At 43.0% G+C, this 16930-nt stretch overlaps 5 protein-coding genes across 5 annotated transcripts; 3 read left to right on the top strand and 2 right to left on the bottom strand.

Moving 5' to 3' along the window:
• Positions 1-12: 12 nt before the first annotated feature.
• Positions 13-2157, bottom strand: EDB93DRAFT_492972 (uncharacterized protein). Its single transcript, XM_041456547.1, has 5 exons — positions 1990-2157; positions 1669-1938; positions 1486-1617; positions 379-1428; positions 13-329 (listed from the first exon to the last, which is right to left on the bottom strand). Exons 2-5 carry the CDS (start codon positions 1831-1833, stop codon positions 195-197), a joined length of 1482 nt encoding a protein of 493 aa, XP_041306842.1. The 5' UTR covers positions 1834-1938; positions 1990-2157; the 3' UTR covers positions 13-194.
• A 1257-nt stretch (positions 2158-3414) lies between these two features.
• Positions 3415-4414, top strand: EDB93DRAFT_1251152 (uncharacterized protein; the record flags this gene model as incomplete). The annotated part of the gene is made up of 8 exons (XM_041453117.1): positions 3415-3528; positions 3598-3674; positions 3726-3884; positions 3938-3988; positions 4036-4051; positions 4099-4148; positions 4197-4312; positions 4365-4414. The coding sequence occupies 8 exons, from the start codon at positions 3415-3417 to the stop codon at positions 4412-4414; spliced, it is 633 nt and encodes a 210-aa protein (XP_041306841.1).
• A 763-nt stretch (positions 4415-5177) lies between these two features.
• On the bottom strand, positions 5178-6289 carry EDB93DRAFT_1086874 (uncharacterized protein; the record flags this gene model as incomplete). The annotated part of the gene is made up of 4 exons (XM_041446002.1): positions 5178-5501; positions 5558-5741; positions 5798-6050; positions 6097-6289. Coding segments are annotated over 4 exons (954 nt in total), but the record flags the coding sequence as incomplete, so codon positions are not given.
• A 2623-nt stretch (positions 6290-8912) lies between these two features.
• EDB93DRAFT_1086975 (uncharacterized protein) lies at positions 8913-9398 on the top strand (the record flags this gene model as incomplete). The annotated part of the gene is made up of 1 exon (XM_041446010.1): positions 8913-9398. One exon carries the CDS (start codon positions 8913-8915, stop codon positions 9396-9398), a length of 486 nt encoding a protein of 161 aa, XP_041306839.1.
• Positions 9399-11117: 1719 nt separating this feature from the next.
• EDB93DRAFT_1104563 (uncharacterized protein) lies at positions 11118-11565 on the top strand (the record flags this gene model as incomplete). Its single annotated transcript, XM_041447425.1, has 3 exons — positions 11118-11207; positions 11264-11478; positions 11547-11565. 3 exons carry the CDS (start codon positions 11118-11120, stop codon positions 11563-11565), a joined length of 324 nt encoding a protein of 107 aa, XP_041306838.1.
• Between the last annotated feature and the right edge of the window lie 5365 nt (positions 11566-16930).

Below are 16930 nucleotides of genomic sequence, written 5' to 3'. Positions count from 1 at the left end.
ACGTATTTATTCTAGGCCTACGGCAGGTTTTTAATCATGCATTATCCACGGTTTAAATTTCCAAAAATACGATCCACTATGCCATGCTTGCTAGACAAGTGCTGTGCAGTTTCCTTAAGATATACTTCCCAAATATCGTGATACATGCATGAATGTCAATCTTAGACATCATCTTGTATCCATATTAATGACAATCAGTGGCTAATCCGATCCGTGTCATATGTGGGGTAAGCAGGCTCGAGTTTCACACTGTGAACCGACTTGCTCCGCAGTTTGCATAAGGGACACAGACGAATGAACATTTCGACCATCGGCCAAGTTATAGTAGCCTATAGAATATTGGATAAATTAATAGTCAAAAAAAAAAAAAAAACATACCATTCCCATACGCCTTGTCTCAAAGAGCATCGAAGAAGATGAGCCATGGGCTCGGTGAGCGTAGACAAGGATATCGTAGATCTGGTTTTGTACGGGAATGCGTTCAAAAGCTCTCGTCCACTCAAAACCACCGAAATCGTGATCAACAGCATCGACTGTTGAAGTCTTTCCGTGGTTGTCTATGTATCCAATATAATCTTTCCTCAGTTCCTCTTCTTCTGCCGCCTCAAGATGAAAAAAAGAGTCCCGTGGTATCAAGAGAAGGTGATATTTCTCAGATCCCAGCCGTACATGATGAATTGTTAGCCACATGCGCAGCCGATCCGAAAGGCCTTCCATGTTGCCTTTTGACAAAGCATGCGACGTGACGGCGTAAATATTTGGTGTAAAAGCAGCAGTTTCACGAAGGTCCTGCGACAAATTGTGGAGGAACTGTGCAAATTTATCCTCAAAGGACTCTCGACTCGGCATCTCTGCAGAATTGACGCTACCGATCCGCTGGGAAACTGCGTCAGGCAAAGGCGCAAACGACGGATGTACCCATAATTCAACGAGGGACTTTGCGACAACTGTTCCTTGGTCAGAAGGAAAGGAATGTGAAATAAACGAGATTGAGTTATCAGGCTGGGGGCGTGGGACATCATTTTGAGGCCCTGAACTGGAGGTGGAGAGCCATCCTTGGCCATGGTAGTCAGGAGTGAATCGACCAAAATGGGAGTGGAGTGAAGGTTCACCCTCCTGGGAGCCGCCCCTAACGGATGAATCTGATGCTCCACAACTCCGTGATGACGACGCCACATTTTGTCCATAAAAACTATGGCTAACTCTAGATTCATTGGAATCATTGTTTGCGAAGGCGGTGTGTTCCTCTGGCGATGGCATATCAGAGACGAGGAAAGATGCCGTCTTGGCGCCGTAGGAAGCCATCTTCTTGTCCCGCATCATACCATGATCGGATGGAACTTTATGCCTCTTCTTAGGAGTATAGTTGCACTCGGTGGCACTCTCTTCTTCTGCACAATGGTTGCAAACCGGCAAGTTACGGTCACACTTGTTCCGAAGGATAAATAAGATGCAGAAACTTAATTTATCAAAGCATGAACATACTTTCATATTTCTGAGACGACAACGATCACACCGCGGGATTCCTCGGTGAGCGGGTGTTGGCAAAGGTGTATATTCGCAGTCCCTCCCGTTCGCATATGAGCAATGATTGCAAGTTGGAAGAACCCTGTCACACTGCCCGACAGTTAGCAATTTTGGCAAGGTCAACGGCAAGCTGGGACACACCTTCAAGTTGTTAACCCGGCAGCGATCACACCGTGGCTTCCCTCTGCGTCCTTTCCATTGCGACTGACGAGCCATGAACATTTTAGGATTAGGAATCCGGATTGTCAGTTGTCCATCATCGTGCAAATCTGCAATAGAATCTGTTCCATCGGGTGATTCAGACATGCTGTGTGGGGATGCCACGAGCCCCAAAAAATATGGAGCAAAATTCTAGACCCAAAAAATTGTATCTTAGGAAGCAAGAGATGCCGAAGGTTGGTGGAGTTGTGACTAAAAATGATTGGATGAGGCAAGGACGGGACAAGGAAGGAACATACGTACAATAAACCCAAGAGGTGTGAAAGTTACGAGGGCCTACAATATTCACAATATTCCGTATGAGCTCCAGAGACGGTGATAAAACTGAAAAATGACGATGATTTTAAATTAACCGACACTGTGTGCGATCTGACTGAGTGGTAAACCGTTTGTAGGTAGTTTTGTGCAAAGAACGATCCAACCTTCACCGAAATCTGAACTTACTTCTGGATGTGACACTTGCTGTCACGCTACTTTTTAGGTCAAGGTGGTTTGAAAATTAAACAGCAAATGTTCCGGACTTGGTCAATGTCTCTGTAATCGTTTTACATGAAATTTTATGTCATAAGGGTGTATCAATCTGAAGTCGCTACCGTTGGGGGGGACGATGAGTATGGAGCTCGAGGTCCCTTGCAAATCATTCAGGAGCTGAATGGTGGAGGTGACGCGAAGTCCGGACTTTGTGGCCTTGAACAAGCACCTGGCATCTGAGCGCCAATGGACCATACAATGGTGCATACGATCTTGTCTCAATAGCTCGGTCTCAGATCTAACCCTTCGAGGACAACGAAAACACATTTCCATATATGGAATCTGTAGTTGATGAGAAGCCCGAGATTGCCATGGGAGAAATTCAAACGTTCCGAAAACAAGCTTCAAACGTTCATTGCTTGAAGTGGGTTGCTTCTTGAAAGTCCTTGTCTGTGAGCTTTCCACTCGCAGAATGCTTTGTTAGTATTCACTGAGTCTCTTCTTAAGCTTACCTCAGTGGTGTTTTCTTATCAAGGATCTTCGAGTTTGCTTCAACTGATGTTGAATTGGCAACATGTCGAATACTCAAGTTTTTCATGCAAAGTTCGACGTCTTGCACTACGGATGCACCATCTCATGATTGCTCATTGGAGACTCGGAGATCTTCATTCGCGGATTCTACATCCCATCAAATACTCGACACAAGCTCCGAGCAAAGTTTGAAAATCTTCTTCAGCACAAGTGCGTGGACTTCAGTCCATCCACTGGGGGCTAATTAGTACAAGCTTCTTGGGCCACTTGGCCGCATCAAGGTTGCTGCCCATCTGTTTGCCGGTCAAACCTCAGTCGCCGAGAGTCTGTGCATGATTATGTGATAAGTATCCTTCCTTATTTTGGATCTATTGAAATAAGTGCACGTGTGTGCACAAATCATCAATGAAACTTTTCTTATAGGGTTCCGACAGTACCATGGCTGCGTTTTGCAGATTCGGAACCCGCTGCATGTCTGTTGCGCGCGTGGCATTCTTACTTTCGAGCTAGTGCGTATAAAATCTACGAGGTATATCATGCTAAGACACATCTTCTTCCTCTTGATCCACACATAAGAATCGACACTCTTCATCATTCTTCAACAAGATGTATCTTATGAACGCTTTACTTGGATGTGTGATGCCATATGCAATAATATCCAATCCAATGTCGTCACCTACTACGATGGTCAAGCGAGGTGATGTTGCTTATTATAACCCGATTGACGCAGGGGGTTCGATGCTCATCAATGCTGGCGATGGATACGGTGAACCTATGAATGTACTTTTCTTTTATCACCGTTACGCCCTCGCCTACTAATGGATAGCCTGACCGACCCCGAAAATTTAGGTCATCATCTCTGGTCTTAGCTCTCCCGCTGTCCTCACACTTAACGGAGCTATCAATTTTGCCCGTGCTATTGGATTGTGAGCATAGAAAGAATTGCGAACTGCGTCTCACTTATTTGCTCGTGATAGTTCTGAAGAATGTTTCGGCCTTCACTTAGGCGGTTATATGTCTGCCGACTTGGGAGATGGAAACGGATGGGTCAACCAAACGATCGAGCTTCGCCAGGACTATGGAAACGCAGGAATAGGAACGTGTCTTGAGAGCATTATCGGGGGAAATCATTTTCGGTAAATTTATTGACTAGCCTGATTGATCTAGCGTGGCAATAATATTCGTTCAGCATTTTTGTACAGAACGGCACTGCGGCGGACAGCGGCGCTCTCTTCCTAGCGTGAGTATCCTTAAATTATATTACTAGTGACTTAATTTACGTGTCAGCGTGTCTCGAGAGGAAGTGCGTGATTAGGCAGGATTTTGTTACACTTCTGAACGCCACCTTAGCCTGTCACAGAGAATCACGATGTAGTGCCAGATGGGTATAATATTGGCCGGTAAGTAACTCCGTGATCGTAACAAATGGGTCACTAATTCAATTTTAGTAACCAGCTGGTGTCAGCAGCAGTCGGTGAAACCAGGTATCATGGGATCAAATACTACACTACCTCTCAGAACATCACTGGTCTCCTCGAACCTGGCGCTGATGGTATTAATCATGGTGAGCTTGATCAATTCAGCAGTTGCTTGTCTGACATCAGGACCACTGTCAGGAATCGCTCAAGATGGTATTGTTACGCTGTTGACCGTTACAATCTATTGAGAATCATATGATTTTGTCCCTTTCCTTCATCAGGAAAAACTTTCCTCCATATATTCACAACATTGTATCGTTTTACTCGACTCTACTTAGTTTTTTCAGTTACTATCATGGAACTTCATTTTCATGAACATGTCCATAGTAAGATAGGCCTCATTCAAACAACCACCGACGTCACGTGATGTATTTAGTTTTGTTCGTTGCAGCGACACGCGGGAAAATGAACTAGAAAATCGAGTGTATACTCAGTCGCGTACTCGTAGTGTAGCGGACCAATACTAACCTAGATGAAAACGAGTGCATACTACTTCAGCAAACTATTGATTTCGTTACAATTCCCACACTTATGGAAAGCCTAACAGCCGCGCTCTGTTACCACCTGTGACATGGCCCATAAACGGTAGTCACAAGTTGTGGACTCCGTACACCGCTGATGTTGCTTTTATTATTTTTTCTCAAGACTTCTCAGTATGCGGATTTTGTTGCGAGCACCAGTGAGCTAGTACAGGTAATTAACAGAGTGTGGCTGTCCAGCTATCAATCAACTAGTTCATGACAAATCACCACTCGTCTAAACTATCATCCCCTTCGTCATCTGTGAACTCCCAGACAACCAGTCCATTGAAATCCTCCTGGAGGACCATATCAGCATGTTCAAGTTGAATGTCAGGTTCATCATCAGCCAGTAAAGCATCCAGCTGCCTGTGATGAGATGCATCTGTAATGAATTAGCATGACCCTACATGTAAAAATCAATGTGAAGAACCTAACCTATACCGTGCCCACCACGGACCCCTCCCATATAATAAAAACTGCTATCATCTTCCTGGAAATGTAAGTCTTCATGATCCGTGAACAAAGGTAATTTATAATCATCTGTAGGCATGATTTCAGCAGGTAAATCGTCGCTGAGCTGGATGACATTGAGCATGTCCAAGTATACTCCCCAGATGGAGTCGCGGGTGATGATGGGACACCTCAAGTGGTCGTAGCAAGAAGCAAGGTGATCACTGAGAGTTGGCAGCACAAGGTCAAATATTGTGTGCGAAGGGTTGATATAGGCATTACGAATACAATTAATAGCGCCTGGCTTAATGCTGATCTACACATAGCACATGAATTAGTGCTATGTTAACAATGCTAAACCAGACTAAGACATACCTTGAAATCAAGCACTCCAAAGTCTTCAGGTGAATTATATATCAGCTCTGGAATTCCATGTGGTAACACCTTGTTATGATCGTGCCGTTTTGCGGTGTTATTAACATGATCCTTGTATGCATTCAACTCTGTTTGCAACCATGGGATAAAAATCCAGTGGAAAATCATACTATTCAAGGAATTTTTTGATTAAGTGTAGATACCACCGAAGATATGATCACTCACATTTGCAGGGTATTACCAGCATTATACCAGCCATTGTGCACACCAGTGTCCAAAAGATTCTCGAAATTGGGTGTGAAACGATGCTGAAGCTGAGACCACATTATTTCTGGCATCACATTCTTCTTGGTGCGCATCCAGCAGTGCTGGAGCATACCTTGGAGTGCAGGATCATGCCACTGACATAGCAGAGTGTGTCCATTGGCAATCCCAAAGTTCTCGGTGCCGAGATCACTTTGAGTTACAAGAGGCATATCTAAGAACATATGTCAATAACATTGATTTGCCTGTGTGTTTAGTACGACTGAGCTCCATGAGGGTATCAAGGTAATAAGACAGGATAAGCTGGGGGTTTCTGTTGGAGTGCCAGACACGCATCCACATGATGCAGCCCGAAAATGGTTCAATTCTGGTATGCAGGGCAAGGCCAAACCGGAGCCACTTGTCATGTTGGTCCACAGCAAATAAATCATTGATGCTGGCAGCCCAGAAATGCTTTCAGCAAAGCCATCCTGCTTTGCGCTGGTGAACTAGGTCAGATTCGTAAATAGCAAAGTATGACTTGATGACATGTCTGTAATACATTGATAGTATCAACTATCATGACAAATTCAGTGCGACAGCTTACCTGGAGACAGCCATCCCCCTTTCATGAAACAACAAGCTGATCATTTCTCGTGATCCTGAATTCGGGTATATTCATCGAAGGTCAAGCATGGCATCATGAATTGTCTCAACCAAGTGACCTTGTTGCCGTGCACATTTAAGCCCCATATCAGATCAAATTTCCTTCAACTTTGTGATTCTGGAAGCAAATAAGCACAGCGGTTAAAAAGATATGCAGTTACCACTTACCCAATCCCATAGCAGTCAGTATCAATGACTTTCCACAGTTCCTCTACTATTACCTTGTCAGTGAGGTGGGCCTTCAAGAAGTGTAGAACATGAGGTGTGATTTCCTCCAATGGTGCTGTATCACAGTTCATTGCTCAAGGACCAAGGTAATCAAAATCATGAAAACTCACGCAGTGACTTGTTCTGATTTGGCATTGGTGTGAAGCGCAGCAATTTGAAATCACAGTATAGTAAGTGTGGGGAATTCAAGAGGACAAGGATATCCCCACCTACCCTTATGAAGGAGTTATATGGCTGCTGCAAGGTGCGCAGGTAGTTAGACCCTGCAAGATAACAGTCTGAGTCAATGAAACGGCAAGTGTGCAACTTGGAGGGGCAAGAGCAAGCATGAGGAATCTCACACATGGCATCCGAGTTGGCTCTGGTCTGTTCATTGTGGCTTGCAGCATTCCAATAGCCTCAAGTCCATCTCGCAAAGTCAGATGGCATATGACTGGTGCATCACACAGACTTTTCAGCATTCCAATAGCCTCAAAGATGAGACCTTGTTCACGCATGTGAGACAATAGGGAAAAACTCACTGAGGTCACTCAAGAACATGAGAAGCTTCTCCTTGCGCTGTTCCTCGCATGGCATATGACTGGTGCACCTCAAAAACTCTTCAGCATTCTGATAGCCTCTTGTTCACGCATGTGAGATGATAGGAAAATTGTCACCGAGGGGATTTGTGTGCCTGCAGATTACCTTCGTCAATACATCAATCAGGCATTTAGAGATAAGGAGACTGTGCTGTGGAACTGGTCAAGTGAGTTTAAGTGAGTTTAAAAGATATTTAAGCTGAAAGACACTCATGTACCTACTAAGTACCTTGTCTCCTCATTCTTTCCGTCTCCTCTGTAATGGAACTGGTATCACAATTCACCAAGGATGCATATGCCAAGGAAGACCACATGTGCGAGCGGCCAGCCTGTGCAGCAAAGATCCTGAAGGGCGACCCTTGCTTCTATATTGCTACTATTGATTCCACCAAATCAGGCCACTTTGTCTGTGGCTCATGCCACTTGCGCTACCAAAAGAAAGCAGCGACTACTGTAAGACCTTCTAGTAAGTTACTTTTCTGTATGGTCTGCTCAAGCTCATCGTCCTGATTCCTCCATGCCCTCAGGTCAGGGTACTGGGTGTTAGTTGTGTGGTGACTTCACACTAGATAGGTCGAAGACTTCTAAGACTTTGAAGACTTGAAGGACACTTCAAGGACATTACTATATTAGTAGATAACTTCGAGGACTTTGAGGACACTTTGAGGACACTTCAAGGACATTACTATATTAGTAGATAACTTCGAGGACTTCGAGGACACTTTGAGGACACATACCATACTAGGAATTGTTTATATTTGTTTACATAGACTCGCCCATAGTGCAGAGTTCACAAGTCTTACATGTTTTGTGCATTGACTTTGAACTCTCAGGTATAGTACTTTACTTATTTACACAATAATATCAAGTGCATTGACTTTGAACTCTCAGTTCTTCTAACACTGGGTTCCACATACTGGGTCACATGGGTCATAGTACTGACTGAAACCCACCACTGCACCCTCCTCCAGATTTACATGCAATACAAAGACCTGTCAATGCTGCTCAAAGGACTGGTGAGTTTGGCACTTATTGTTCGCATGATGCAATACTTAATATTATCATAGCTACAATCAATCCCCCTCGAGTCATTGCTATATCACATGGCCTTCAAGGTAGTCAGTCAGGGCCAAATATTGCCATACCGATGGGTTTGAGTTGGCACCAGACCTCCGCAGGCCATGGTGTGGGTTATAGCATCACCAGCGATGGAACAACAACTCGATCTGCCCTCTGTTGAAGAGTCTGTTATGACCTCAAAAAGAGCACACCAGCACAGCAACAGCATCCCCACCATGACACCCCCAACAAGTCACCACCCCACAAAAAATTTGCAGCAGGCGGTGCTTTCTGCTCTCTGAGCCCTGATCGTGAGGGCCTAAGTGAGGCACTGAGGATTGGCGGAACTGTGAACATGGATGTCAGGCAATGTAAGTTCTTGTCGACTTCCTAGTATATTGATTTTCCTGACATACTTTATAGTGTTAGATTTACAGAACAAAAATATACAATACTAACCGATACCAACATGCCCTCTTGCAGCCATGCTGAAGAACCCTAAATTCCTATCCTATGACATCGAGACTGTTGAGTGCTTGATGGGTCAACTGACCATCAATCCATCCATGGCCAGCATTTTGGGTGCTGGTGCTTTCAAAACGGTGCACCCAGGCTGGTTGACCCTGTTTGCCTCTCCCTCGTCTGGTCTCGGATCTAAGGCACGCGATGATGTTGCAGTCAAGCAGGCTTACTACAAGGCTTACCCACCAGGCGCTAGCAGCACATCCCTTAAGTACAAGATCAGCCGTCATGCTCTTCCAGATGAGGTGAAAAGACTCGTAAAAGAGGCAAACATTCTTTATTGGGCTTGGTCACTTTTGCAACTCACTTATGACTTCATCAATCGCTCTATGGCTAGCGCATCTGAACTTCCACCATTCAACATCCCACAGGTTTGCTTTGTGGATGCTGGTATCGTGTTTGCATTTTGTCCACTGCCTGCGTCCAAAGTAGCCTCAAAGTGGTCGGCAAGCACAGCATGTGCAGTTTATCTTGTAGAGGAACTCATTCCTGAAATACATTCACAACATGGACACGAATCCATTGCTTGATGAATCTGACTACTGGTATGATCTGGCTTTATTCTTCACATTTATCCAACATATCCTGTATGTCAAGACATGCGGTGTAGAAAGCTGATTTCCACTGGGCTCAGCAGAAATTGTACTACCTAGATAACAAATATTTAGGTAGATCTTAGCACAACCTAGTCTGCTATACTTGCAGAGCAAGTGCGTTTAATCCTATAGGGGTAGCTGTTTGGTATTAGTTTTGATAGTTAGGTATCAGAAATAGGAAGATAATCCGAAGCTAAGAACTACTTGTCCGAAGGGAAACTGTCGGGTTCAAAAATATCAGAGTCAGGTTGGGCGTCGGACTATGTGCCGTATTGTCGGGAATGTGTCGGACAGTGAAGGAATGTGTTGGAAGTATGTTGGATTGTTGGTCAAATGAGTGTCGGATGTGTTGGAATGTTTTGGAGAAAAAGAGTGGATAGATATTTCACAATACAATAAAGTACTACTAATATCCAATGACTTCCATCCTACTACTGAGTAGGGAAAAGTAAGTAATGCAATAGGTAGGAAGTACTAGATATTAAATAGTGACTATGTAGAAATTCAGACTGCTATAGGCGAGAGTAGTAGCGATATTTCGGGTCCAAAATCCTATGTAATAGGACATGTGGTACTGTGGACCATGAGAAAACATGTAATAATGCTGTATACAATGCTTAGCAAGTCAAAAGGAGTAAATGCACACCTAATGGGGATAGATGCAACTGGACAGGACATAGGGAGGACTGGTCTGATGTGCGGGAATGTCGGGTCGGGATCGGACATGTGTCGGACTGTTGGAAAGTGTGTTGACATCAGTATCAAAATAGCTGGTTCCAAGCCCAGCGCTGCGACCATTGTTACAGCGGTCTAGCTTTTATTTCAGACTATCAAGGTTCATTGCACATAAAGTTTAAGATGCTAAATGATACTCAGGTTTTGACTGTCTTAAAATTCCAGGGAGCTCCAAGCTATTGACCAACCCCCAAATCTTGACGCATCCATAAGAGCATATATATGTGGAATTTTATTCATGCTAACTGTACCCTCAGCACTGTGAGCCAAGGCATCAATATCTTTGGAGATGGCAACATGGAGGTTGCTGTTAGCAAGTTTGAAAAGCAGCATATATGTAGTTATTATTGCGAATGGCCAGGTTTCAGCCTGCAATCTTTTGCAAAGCAGGCAGATGGTAGCATAGATGACACTGCCAAGTCTGCTGCCAATGGTAGCAGCAGGGATGATTCTTGAGTAATATTCCCACTACCTTTAGGGAGTGGGTTTTATAGCCTGCTACAAATTATCACTATTTTCATGTTTTGGCAGTAGATTTCACAATTTCGTCACCCCTCTTTTTTCACTTTATAAAGCATATGTTGCCTTGAATGGTCATGATCAATTGGACTGTATTTTTCAGGTTTCTCACAATTACTGTATTGATCACTGTCACGTCGATGACCCCATGCCTACTTCCCCCTTAGTCCCATGCTTGCACCCTTCGTGCACTTTTACTACCATGACCTCATTCATTGGCCATTTGCCTGTTTCTGTCATCTTCAATGTTGACTCCAGTTGTTTTCTTGTATCTTTTGGGTGTTTACTTGGGCCCTTGGTCTTCACATATTGCATTGCTCAATCGGGCATGTGCTCTGCATGGTTTAGAACTTATAGCACCTAGTTCTTTGCTCGAACCACGAAAGTTGTTCTTGCGACATGAACATCAAGGAATGGACCACAAATGCAGGCACTGATACATCTAGTGCACCAGAGTTCATTATTGTCACAACAGAGAAACTGTATGCGGTAAATGAAACTCCTCCATTTAACTGACATATGTAACTGAAATGACATACCCCAAGGTACCCAAAAGTACGCAACAAGCTATGGAAGGCAAACATGCAAGGATCACCAAAAAAGTTCTCAATAAAGGAACAGACAGTGTGATTGGAAAAGTCACTGAAAGTTTGCCTACTGCAGACACTGGGTTAAAGGAGAGTACAAAAGAAGGAAGCATCACGACTAACGATTTCTATGAACCGACAGTTCTTCCAGATTATGAAGGTAAATTGTTCCAGTACGTGAATGCCAAGCTACGCCAGCTTAACATAAGAAATGTTGATAATGACCTGATCCCTCCTCAAGACTGGTATTTGTGTCTTAGGTGTGGGACTTTTTGTTAGTTGTGTGGTGACTTCACACCAGATAGGTCGAAGACTTCTAAGACTTTGAAGACTTGAAGGACACTTCAAGGACATTACTATATTAGTAGATAACTTCGAGGACTTTGAGGACACTTCAAGGACATTACTATATTAGTAGATAACTTCGAGGACTTCGAGGACACTTTGAGGACAGACCTCTAAGACACTTTGAGGACACATACCATACTAGGAATTGTTTATATTTGTTTACATAGACTCGCCCATAGTGCAGAGTTCACAAGTCTTACATGCTTCGTGCATTGACTTTGAACTCTCAGGTATAGTACTTTACTTATTCACACAATAATATCATGTGCATTGACTTTGAACTCTCAGTTCTTCTAACACTTTTGTCATGATCAGAGCTACATTACATGCATTCAATCGGAAAGAACAACAAGTGAGTCCAAATAACCTAAAAGAATAAGCACTTACAATAGGATGATAAAGGTCTATCAGTTGAATGCACACACTGTCCACATTTTGGACAAGTCAAAACTGGAAATCAAATCGTTCAGCGCTCAATCTAGCAGGTCGGACTTGGGAGTGCCACAGATGCAATCACAGGAGTCCAGTTAGGTAAGAGAATCAGGGAAGACAACAAAGAGAACTGAATAATAAGGACAACAAGTCAATCACAATGTAGTATTGCACTCGCACATAATGTCATGACCAAGACTGATACTAAGCATGTGAGCCAATGGAATTTTTGTGCAAAAGGTGTGGGTATCAAGGATGCTTGGGGATCAGCATTTGATTGCAGAACTCCCACTCCTCAAAAAGCTGGCACTCTGATAGAGATTAAGTCAGTGGGCAGATGGTTAGCAAAAATAAAATTGGAATATATGGATGTGGTGGAAAGGGAAGTGATACTCCACTACTCAGTCTTGGGGCAGGGACAGGCCAAACCAGACTTTATAGGGAGGGGAGTTCGAGTTCTACAGATATGCAAAGCAAAAACTTAGTGCCTACCAGGAATTGGTGTGAATCACCATGCTGACCACAGCATGATAAAGGTGGAGAGAAGCACAGAAATGTGAATGACAAACGAATGAGAAGGGAGACCAAGAAGTTTGCAGAAAAATAAGGCTATCCCTGCTGTACAAGCTGAACACAAGTACCCTAGAAAGGAAAGCAAGGTGTGTGAGTAAGGTTAAAACAAAGAACAACAATGATATTAATAAAAACCCGTTGTAGAGACTCATTCCTGACTAGGCTTGTAGATACTGTCTTTACCTTATGTTTGCTATTTTGTAGCTTACATAATCAAGTTACCTCTTCACCAGTTTCCAGCACCTTGAGTTTGAGTCTTCATAGTTTCCTCTCTCTCTGAGCTTTGAGCTTAGTATAGAAACCCTTTAGGGTCAAACACTGTCTTCTAGACAACATAGCTAGGCAGCAAGACCCAACATTGTTCAGACTAACCATCTGAATTGTTGAACCTTTACCGTAAACACCAAACCAGATGTCCAGTGCAAACCAACGACAGACGATGCAGGAGTGCATGAAGTCCTCTTACCTATTATGGCTACGTGATGCTGACTAAAGGAGCACAGCTGTTAGGCTTTCCATACACACTTATGACAACTCAACACAATTCCCCACAAGGCATCACAGGCGTTGCAGCAGTAGCTCAGCGGACATGCAAAGTCAACTAGATATATTGATATGTACCTGTTGCAGCAGTAGCTACAGGTAGTGTCAGTTAAGTAGGAACTATATATAAAGATAGTACTAACCTCAGCAGACGTGCGAAGTCAACTGAGGAAAGCTGTGAGGTGCGGGAACAAACAATATATGTAGGTACTAGCAAATAAAAGATGGTACCAACGGACTATGACAAGCACTTGATATACAACACTCCCCCTCAAGCCGAGCATAGGCTGAGGGTGGAAGCAAAATGTTTAGCTTTGAGACTAGGAAGGAGCTTGGTGAGTGTGTCTGCAATCATACTATCAGTAGGGCAGTAAACAAGAGAAATAGACCATTTTTCAATGGAAAAACGAATAAAATGATAACAAATATCGATATGTTTTGTGCGCACGTGAAACAAGCCAGAATTGGCAAGCACAATGGTGGATTGGTTATCGGAGTAGAGCATGATTGGGTGCACAAGCAGATGGAAGACTTCAGTGATAAAACAGCGAAGCCATATAGCTTCTTTTGCAGTGTGTGTAGCTGTGACATACTCCGCTTCGGTCATCAAAAGGGTTACTAATTCTTGCTTCTTCAAGCTCCAGGTAATGGTACCACCATCCAGAAGAAAGGTGTATCCAGAAACCGCATGCCTGTGCTCTTGTGAGGCACCGTCTGTGTCCGCAAAGCCCTAGAGGCCGCATTTTCCATCGCCAAAGGTAAGTGAAAACTTCTCACATATTACAGTGACATATTTCCATATTATACAGGTCACCCGACCTACATAATATCCCGTATAAGACGGGCCAGTGGACTATGGACTGATGTTATGTATATCCCCGATGTTAACGGATGGGCCAGGAGGGATATTATTTCTGATGGAGACGGGTGGGCCCATCTATGCTGATGTTATATATATCCTCAAAGATGTTGGGTAGGCCGATGTAATGGTTTATTGTATAGATGGGTGGGCCGACGTACAGGAATTATTTTGTACACGGGTGGGCCGAGGGAGTGGTGGAATATTCATTATATAGACGGGTGGGCCAATGGAGGGGGATGTTATATAGATAGTGTTAGAAGAACTGAGAGTTCAAAGTCAATGCACTTGATATTATTGTGTAAATAAGTAAAGTACTATACCTGAGAGTTCAAAGTCAATGCACGAAGCATGTAAGACTTGTGAACTCTGCACTATGGGCGAGTCTATGTAAACAAATATAAACAATTCCTAGTATGGTATGTGTCCCCAAAGTGTCTTAGAGGTCTGTCCTCAAAGTGTCCTCAAAGTCCTCAAAGTCCTCGAAGTTATCTACTAATATAGTAATGTCCTTGAAGTGTCCTCAAAGTCCTCGAAGTTATCTACTAATATAGTAATGTCCTTGAAGTGTCCTTCAAGTCTTCGAAGTCTTAGAAGTCTTCAACCTATCTAGTGTGAAGTCACCACACAACTAACAGCCCGAAACCCGAAAATATGTGTACAACATATCCATATTTCACTCATTGCACAAATCACCAAGTGTCGAGTACCGAAACCCAAAACTCGACACCTGGTACACCCATCACCAAGTGCCAAGTGCCGAGTGCCAAAGCCCAATGTCCGAAGCCCAAAACCCGAAGCCTGAAACCCGAAAATATGTATACAACATATCCATATTTCACTCATTGCACAAATCACCGAGTGTTGAGTGCCAAAACCCGAAACTCGATATACGGTACACAAATCACCAAGTGCTGAGTGCTGAATGCCGATGCCCAAAACCCAACATCCGAAGCCCGAAACCCGAAGCCTGAAACCTGATAATATGTATGCAACATATCCATTTTTCCCTCATTGCACAACTCACTGAGTGTCGAGTACCAAAACCCAAAACTTGAGACCCGGTACACAAATCACCAAGTGCAGAGTGCCAAGTGCCAAGGCCCAAAACCCGACATCTGAAGCCCAAATTCTGAAGCCTGAAACCCAAAAACATGTATGCAATATTTCCATTTTTCACTCATTGCACAAATCACCGAGTGTTGAGTGCCAAAACCCGAAACTCAAAACCCGGTGTGCAATAGGCAAAGATAATGAAAAATGTCAAGGTGAGTGTATTGGTAGTCTTTTCTTGTCAATTGGTTATTTCATTACTCGGTACTCAGTACTTAGAAATCAGTACTCAGTACTTGGTTCTGATACTCGGTACCTGGTGTAATGATAGTCACGGCACTGGGCTCAAAACCCATGTTTTTGATACTCACATTAAACAGTATTTGTCTGATGCATCCCTGACATTCTGATCCTGATCCCGATGCCCGACCCCAACCTGAAAGTTTTGGACCCAATGTTTTTGCATTGGACTCATCCTTCCTATGTCCTGTCTAGTCGTATCTATCCCCACTGGTGCATATTTACTTGTTTTTACATTATTGAATATTACAGACAGCGTTATTACATGTAAGCATAGACCATTGCACTTTTGGCATTTTTCACCATTTTCAGTATCTTGCCCTTGCATCCATGATTCAACCTTTTAATATATAATGAGCATAGCTTATATTATTGCCTCTTATGACCAAGATCAGCTCACAATAGGCTGGAGTTTGTGAGCTAGTGTGCATACTTGCCATTTCTCCTCATAAGGGGCCAATACATTCAAAACATTGAATCTTCATGATCAGAAACCTGGAGTACATTTAAAATATATTAAGTATCATAGACATAAATTTACAGACAAATCCGCCAAGAATTGAGTACTGAAGAAGTGAAATAGATAAGAAATGGAATGTGGGAAACTTCAAAGACCCAAAGCATCGAAAATGGTCAGTGAAGCAATAATAGGACTTTAATGCTGAGTCAACTCATGTTTTTACTATATCCCTTCCACCCACCCCCTACCCTCAAGGCAGTAGGCAGTATGGGTTCCTTAGGTAGTTTACAATCTATCCTACATATTCTTAATGAAATCTTTGGCCTGAATCATCTATAAATGCAACTTTGTAAAAATATGTCTATTGTCACATTTCACACATATGCCTGTCATTGCATCAATCCTTCATGGATCTTTCTAAACTATTAGGGCTATTATAATGGACATATATGGGTGTTATTCCAGGTCTCTGATCCCATCATAGGCTTGTCATGTTGGATATCTCAACATAATGTGCAAGTCTCGCTATTAATATTCATTCCTTTATCTTTATGCTCACTTACTGCACACGTGTACAAATGCATGCCTCATCTTTACATCATTGCTAACATGCCAGACAAATATATAATCCTCATACCTGCATCATCCTACCTCAGTCTATTTGTTCTCAGACTGAGGTATGACTATACATTCATTATCATACTCGACACTGACTAACATTAAACGTAGTCTTCAAATAATCCCCAATTGACAAGAATGACATGAGTATGAAAATCAGTGGTTCCGAGCTCAGCACCACAACTATCACTACACTGAGTGCCAATACTTGGTAGAACCACCAATACACTCACATAGACTCAGACTACAACCTTCATTAAGAAAGTTAAGCATAATAATAATTTTTCATTTTTTCATTATCATTTTCCTATATTGACTAGTGAGTCCCGAGTCCTGACACTTGGTAGTCAATACAATTCCCAAGTTATTTGAACCCTACATCAATGGATAATACACACAAATACAGAATTCATGTCCACTTGTAGTCATGTGTACCGGG

The sequence above is a fragment of the Suillus bovinus genome (assembly GCF_016758785.1).
Source record: "Suillus bovinus strain UH-Sbo-P2 chromosome Unknown EDB93scaffold_34, whole genome shotgun sequence".
Lineage (NCBI taxonomy): Eukaryota > Fungi > Basidiomycota > Agaricomycetes > Boletales > Suillaceae > Suillus > Suillus bovinus.
The sequence above is the reverse complement of the archived record's forward strand: the minus strand, read 5'-3'. Positions and strand labels throughout refer to the sequence as shown.

What these genes read in the sequence shown, in the direction of transcription:
- EDB93DRAFT_492972 (XM_041456547.1), bottom strand. Translation starts at nt 1,833, where the DNA reads ATGTCTGAATCACCCGATGGAACAGATTCTATTGCAGATTTGCACGAT. An exon ending in GTCGTCTCAGAAATATGAAA is followed by an intron (nt 1,429 to 1,485) that starts GTATGTTCATGC and finishes CTTCGGAACAAG; the next exon opens with TGTGACCGTAACTTGCCGGT. An exon ending in AGACAAGGCGTATGGGAATG is followed by an intron (nt 330 to 378) that starts GTATGTTTTTTT and finishes AATATTCTATAG; the next exon opens with GCTACTATAACTTGGCCGAT.